This window comes from Ceratotherium simum, chromosome 8 (assembly GCF_057802395.1).
Source record: "Ceratotherium simum simum isolate JZ-2026a chromosome 8, ASM5780239v1, whole genome shotgun sequence".
Classification (NCBI taxonomy): Eukaryota; Metazoa; Chordata; class Mammalia; order Perissodactyla; family Rhinocerotidae; genus Ceratotherium; species Ceratotherium simum.
This window is the reverse complement of record NC_141907.1, coordinates 60,023,050-60,029,598: the sequence shown is the minus strand read 5'-3', so window position 1 is coordinate 60,029,598 and position 6,549 is coordinate 60,023,050. Positions and strand designations below refer to the sequence as shown.

At 43.5% G+C, this 6,549-nt stretch overlaps 1 protein-coding gene across 1 annotated transcript; it reads right to left on the bottom strand.

The window, feature by feature from the left end:
* Positions 1-1,347: 1,347 nt before the first annotated feature.
* On the bottom strand, positions 1,348-3,583 carry LOC101394178 (permeability factor 2-like). The gene is made up of 4 exons (XM_004419171.3): positions 3,232-3,583; positions 3,013-3,136; positions 2,809-2,892; positions 1,348-2,011 (listed from the first exon to the last, which is right to left on the bottom strand). Exons 1-4 carry the CDS (start codon positions 3,329-3,331, stop codon positions 1,996-1,998), a joined length of 324 nt encoding a protein of 107 aa, XP_004419228.1. The 5' UTR covers positions 3,332-3,583; the 3' UTR covers positions 1,348-1,995.
* Positions 3,584-6,549: the final 2,966 nt, after the last annotated feature.

Below are 6,549 nucleotides of genomic sequence, written 5' to 3'. Positions count from 1 at the left end.
TCCTAATCTCTTCTTCAGAAGTAAGTAACAAAACCCAGCCCACACTCACATGAGGAGGGGAATTAAGCCCCATCTTCAGGAGGAGAGAGATTCTACTTATATTAATACGCATTCTTCTGTAAGGAAGATTTGTCCTTCCACTCACTGTCCTGTTATTTTGTTCCTTTACTCGTTGATTTCTGCTTTCTTTTGTATTCTTCAAGTATTTTCTTTTATTCCATTTTATCTCTTTTTTAGATTTTTAAATCCAAAATTTTGCATTTCCTTCTTAGGAGTTGCCCTAAAAATTGCAATATGTGTTCTTGTTACATTACAATTTCCTTAATATTCTCTCTAACAATTGAAGAAACATTATATCCTAAACCCATTTATCTCCCCACCTGTCCTTCATGCTATTTTTGTCATGTATTTTACTTTACAGTACGCATTTGTCTCCGTAGATTATTTATTTATTTATTTGTTTGTTTATTTATTTGGCAAGGAAAGATTAGCCCTGACCTACCATCTCTTGCCAATCTTTCTCTTTTTTTTTTTTTCTCCCCAAAGCCCCAGTACATGGTTGTACATCGTAGTTGTAAGTCCTTCTAGTTCTTCTGTGTGAGCTGCTGCCACAGCATGGCAACTGACAGACAGGTGGTGTGGTTCTGTGACCAAGAAGCGAACCCAGGTCACCGAACTTTAATGACTAGGCCATCAGGGCTGGCTCTATTATTTTTTTAATTTATTTTGCTGAGGAAGATTAGCCCTGAGCTAATATCTGTTGCTAATCTTTCTCTCCTGTATAATGTGAGTCTCCACCACAGCATGGCTGATGAGTGGTGTATGTCCACACCTGGGATCTGAACCCTCAAACCTGTGCTGCCAAAGCAGCATGTGCTGAACTTAACCCCTACACCACCACGGGGGTGGCCCCTCTACTGCTATTTTAAATAGTGCAAATTGTTTGAGTTCTTAGGAAGGATTCACTCTTCCACCTTTTGCTCCCAGCCTCAATAAAAGGGAAAAAATTGCATAATTGTTTGAAAAACCACTTACCAACAACATTTATAGGAACTCTTATTAAATATCGATAAAAATTCACAAGTTTATAAAGAACTGATTTTGAATAATGAATTGGTCAGTGTGAAAAACAGCAATATTTTATATAAAACTAGGATTCTGAAGGTGGTTGGGAGGGTAGTGTATCAAATATTCCTCCCTGAGTAACAGAAATGTAAGGGAAGTAACAGCCGGGAACAGGCATAAAGTTGGGTGTGACCTACAGTACCTGTGCAACACCTGGGGCAGCCAGGAGGAATTAAAGATCAAGAAGAATAAAACAAAACCCAAGCGTGTTATTTTTTGCAAAACTTTTATTTTCAGGTCATTTGTAAAAATGTAACAGTAGTTTTAACTCTGTTCCAAGACAAAGAGAAACATTGCATAATGAACATCAAACAAGGCATTATGCCTTACAAGCAAGACATAAAATGTCCAAGGGAAGCTTCAACATAAAAATGTTGACCATATAATATGAAATAGTTTCAATAAATAACAACTGACATTCTTTTAAACAAGTACAAAAATAGATGTGCACATACTTTCTGTGACTTTAACAGTGATCTGGCTGTCTCATTGCTTGTATCTCCCTCTCCCATCCCACGTCCCCCCCACCTCTGTCACAGTGCCTGGCACTCAGTGGTCTCCTAATATTTATTAGTTTAATGAGACACTTAAAACCCATCGTCTTCAAATTAAATAGCAATCAGGACAGATTATGTTTGATTAAACATATTCACACTTTTAAATACTAACATATAAAATATTAAAATACAAGCTTTGAAAAATAAATACATACATATATAAATAGAACTCTCATACAAAATAGTCAAACACATTCAACCCTTTCTAAGTGTCACCAGAAGCTGGCTGTTCTCTTCTTCACTTTCAGTTCCAATAAGGGCAGGGACCACCTTTCAGGAACTGCCACCAAAGAGCTTCTTATTTCTCTCAAGGTCAGTTGGTTTTGCCCCTATGATGAGAAAAGGGTTACTGTTACAGGTGCTGAGGAAAGCTGCTCTTCTCTCACGCTGGCCTCGGAGGCTGGAGGGATTTCAGCACGCAGACCCTTGGCCCAGCCCTGCACCCAGAGAAGGACCCGCTCTACCTACTGCCCTGTACAGCAGAGAGCTTGCTCTTCTATTGAGGAAAAGCGGGGCTGTGGAATCAAATCTATTATTGGCTTGAAAGCTCCCTGACTATCATGCTGGGTTAAAAATTTACATGCATCACCTCACTTAAAGCCTCATATAACAAATACATGGAATAGCTACTATTATCTACCCCATTTTGCTAAGGTTCAAAGGGATTAAAAGCTTTCACAGGGATCCTAGACTCGAACTCAGGGAGGTCTCACTGCAAAGTTCCTGCTCTTCAGCACTAAGATTTAGAGGCCCATGTTGCCCGAAACCACGAGTCCCACTTTTCAAGTCTGAAGCCCATTAGGGACTGAGGTAAACATGGTTGTTCCTTAATGGGTAGCAGGCATTTTAGCATCATTGGCTAAATCTACTTAATCTTTCAGAAAAACACATTTACCCACACTCATTTCAATGGAGATGGAGAGGGAGATGGGGATAGAGGGCACTGGAAATACCCTTCTGGCACCAGAGCAGATTAATAACGTTAACAGCAAAGTTAATCGTAAAATAATGATTTTCAGTCCTTCAGCTAGACCCTGGGTTTCTCTGATACAATTTTCAGGAGGCAGATGCCAGTATTTGTGACCAATGGCTCTAGTCACACATGTGAATAAAAACCATAACTTACGTGGTTAGGATCCTAGCGATGATTTTCTTAACCATGGGGGCTTCGGGGTTCAGACATGCTTTCTGTCCATTCTTGAGAGTGGCTCTGCAGAGAGAAGGGAGAATCGACATGAGGCAGATGGTCGGGCTGGGGGTCAGGGTGGGGGACATTGGGACGGTGGGGGTGACAAGGACTGTAGCAGCGGGGGCGCGCGGCGGCACTTACATGACTTCGGTTTGGGCGCAGTGGGAGCCTGGGGACGTCACCTTCACACTCTGGATGTTCTTGAGGTGAACCCCCTGCATGGTCTGCAGGCACTGGCAGCGCAGTTCAGAGACCACGGGCGCGCCTGCGGGGAGAACGGACTCGGTTAGCGGGGCTGTCCCCCAGTGGGCCCACCCGACCCCGGTCCCGCCCCTGGGACCCCGGGGCGCCGAGTGGCACCTGCTGCGCGCCGGGCGGCGGCGACCAGGAGCAGGAGCAGCAGCGCGGCCCGGAGGAGCCGGGGAGCGCGGGAGGCGGCGGCGGCGGCGGCGCGGGCCATGGGGCTCAGCTCGGAGGGTCGGGGCGGCGGTGCCTGGAGCGGGAGGGCCGGCGGGATTGCTGGCGGAGCGAGCTCTGTGGCTCCCCGAGACGGGAGCACCCCTTTTATCCATGGTCGGGGCGGGAAAGCTCACAGCCCCGGGCCAGGGAAATTCCCGGACCTGCAGGTCTCTCCCGGGCGCGGAAGGAAGCGCGGCCCCGCCCCGGGTGGAGCGGGGTGGGGGGACCCGCCGGTGCCACCACCCAGCGTGTCGCCTCCCGCGTGACTGTAACTCCGCGGACTCGGAGTTCTCTGTTCACTTCCGTCCTCAAATCCCCAAAGAGGGAGTGAGTCGCAGCCACGCTGGAGCTGCCGCCTGGGAGTGGGGACCGTGGGCGCTGAGTGACCCCTGGTCGCGGGGTGGGGAGGGTCAGACCCGTTAGACTTATGTAGGGACTGCCCCACATCTTTAAGGGAGAAAGTTACTTCTAAAGACGCTTCAGTTGCTGAGACTGGAAAAGTTGAGGCGAGAATAGTAGCTTCTCTTATCTATGTATCCAAGTTCTTTTTAATTTGGGTTTTGCAGCTTTTGTTCATTTCTGAAATAAACTCACTCTTTAAAAATACATCTGTCATCTCGGATTACACGTAAGAACGTGTGTCTTGTTCCTAGTGTTTTATGATCTCAAATAAATCACACTTAGTGCCCTGTTTTTCCGCGCCGGGACACGGGGGTAGGGTGAGGGGACAGACCATTGCCACCGGTTAATTTAGTGTTTATTTTAGGACATAGTGTTGTAATCTCATATCCACAGTGTTCAAACTCTCCTTGAAATTCTGAGATTTTCCAAACTCTAGTGATTCCTGGAGCTCCAAGTATAAGAGGCTGTGTTTTCATTCATGGTGATCATTAGGGAACTGTGAGAGGCTGTGTTGGCCTGAGGAGGTGCACCTGTTCTAGTACTGTCCATGGACAGAAAGAAGCATAGCCACCAGAAAGCCGGTACCTAGCAACTCTCGCCTTTACTCCTCTAAGCAGCAAACAGCAGTGTTTTTTGAAATATGTAAATACTAGATTACTGGTATTTTCTACTCCATGTCGTCTGAATTTGCCTGCCCCCTGGAATTGATTCTCTCTTCAGAAATAACTACCAACCTACTTTAGTTCTAAGAATGGCAATAAAACATTTCAAAGTCTGTGTAGCTGAAGCCTTCTCACTGGGTAATTCACTTTCCACCATCAGTTTGAATAGCCCTTTTTGGATTAAACTGTAGATGGTTTACATTGATTCTCCAGGGTAGATGCAGCCCTCACAGAGGTGTGAGATATTCTGCCAGTGCTGAGAGAAGGGCTGGGGAGCAGAGGAGGTGGGCCTGCCTTAAGAACAAGATACCTCAGGAACAGAGAGAGTTCCATAAAGCTGTCAGGACTGCAATCTCAGCTACACACTTACTTGCCACGTGACCATCTGACCATGGGCAATTTATTTAATCTCTCTCTGCTCTTGTTTTTCCTCTGTAAAAGAGAGCTAATAATAGTGCCTGCCTCACAGGGTTGTTATTCGTATTAAATGTGTTAACATTTGTAAAACAGCAGCACATTTTAAGTGCTATATAAATATTTGTTAAATATACAAAATAGAAGTGGTGTTTTACAACCTTATAGTTATGGACTAAATGTTTGTGTCCTCCAAAAATTCCTATATTGGAAGCCTATGCCCCATTGTAATGGTATTAGGAGATGGGGTCCTTGGGATACAGTTAGGTTTCCGTGAGGTCATGAGGGGGGTCCTCATAATGGGATTAATGCCTCTATAAGAAGGAGACACCCAGAGACCTTGTTCTCTCTCTCTGCCATGTGAGGACACGATAAGAAGGCGACTATCTGCAAACCGGGAAGACGATTCTCACCAGATACTGAATGTGCAGACACCTTGATCTTGGAGTTTCTAGCCTCTAGAACTGTGAGAAATAAATATTTGTTATTTAAATCACCCAGCGCATGGTATTTTCTTATTGCAGCCGGAACTGATTAAGACACTTACGTAAACAGAAACACTCTACGGTGAATCCTGATGTAAACAGAAAAAGAAGTATTTTCAAAGAAACATTTTTTAAACTTTTCAGCATCAGGAATTTTGAAAGGAGGGTGCATCTGTATTCTTTGGGGACCTTAAAACAGATTTTAAAAATTCATTGTTCATTCGTCCCTTGATGGGCACACCTAGGTTGCTTCCAAGTCTTGGCTATTGTGAATAACGCAGCAATGAACACAGGGGTACATGTATCTTTATGCATTGGTGTTTTCAAGTTCTTTGGATAAATACCCAGCAGTGGAATAGCTGGATCATATGGTAGTTCTATCCTTGATTTTTTGAGGTATATATACACAATGGAATACTACTCAGCCATCAGAAACAATGAAATCCAGCCATTTGTGACAACATGGATGAACATTGAGGGTATTATGCAAAGTGAAATAAGTCAGAGGGAGAAGGTCAAATACCGTATGATTTCCTTCATTAAGTTGTAGATAATAACAACAATTAACAAACACGTAGAGACAGAGATTGGATTGGTGGTTACCAGAGGGAAAGGGGGGAGGGAGGAGGGCGAATGGGATAATTCGGCACATGTGTGTGTTGATGGGTTGTAATTAGTATTTGAGTGGTGAACATGATGTAATCTATGAAGAAATAGAAGTATAATGATGTACACCTGAAATTTATACAACGTTATAAACCAATGTTATTGCAATAAACAAAAAATTCAAAAAATAAAAAAATTCATTGTTCATTTGAAGTTTTAGTTTCGATGACTTCCCATGAGAAATGGGAATATGAGTAAAATTATCTGCAATTCATTTATGGGAAAATATTTAAGAAGTGACTCTCTCTCTGCCTTGGGCATTAACAACTGGCTGCCCACACAATAAAAAGGATTAGCTGTAATGATTCCCAGACCCAACCCAAAGTACTGACGTGAGTGAATACTGCTGAAGAGTATGACTTCAACTTATCTATGGAATCAACCAAAATGAAGAAGCATGTCAAGAAAGAATCCATTATTTGTAGAATTATCTATAACGTGACTCCTAGAACTTGTTTAATCAAAATCATTTGCTTTCAGGGAGGAAGTAGAAAGGATTTTTTTCCTTTCATAATGTACCACTTTTCATTATTTAATTCATGACAGCCACGTGCTAAGTTTCAGAAAATTTTAAAAGCACCAATGTTATG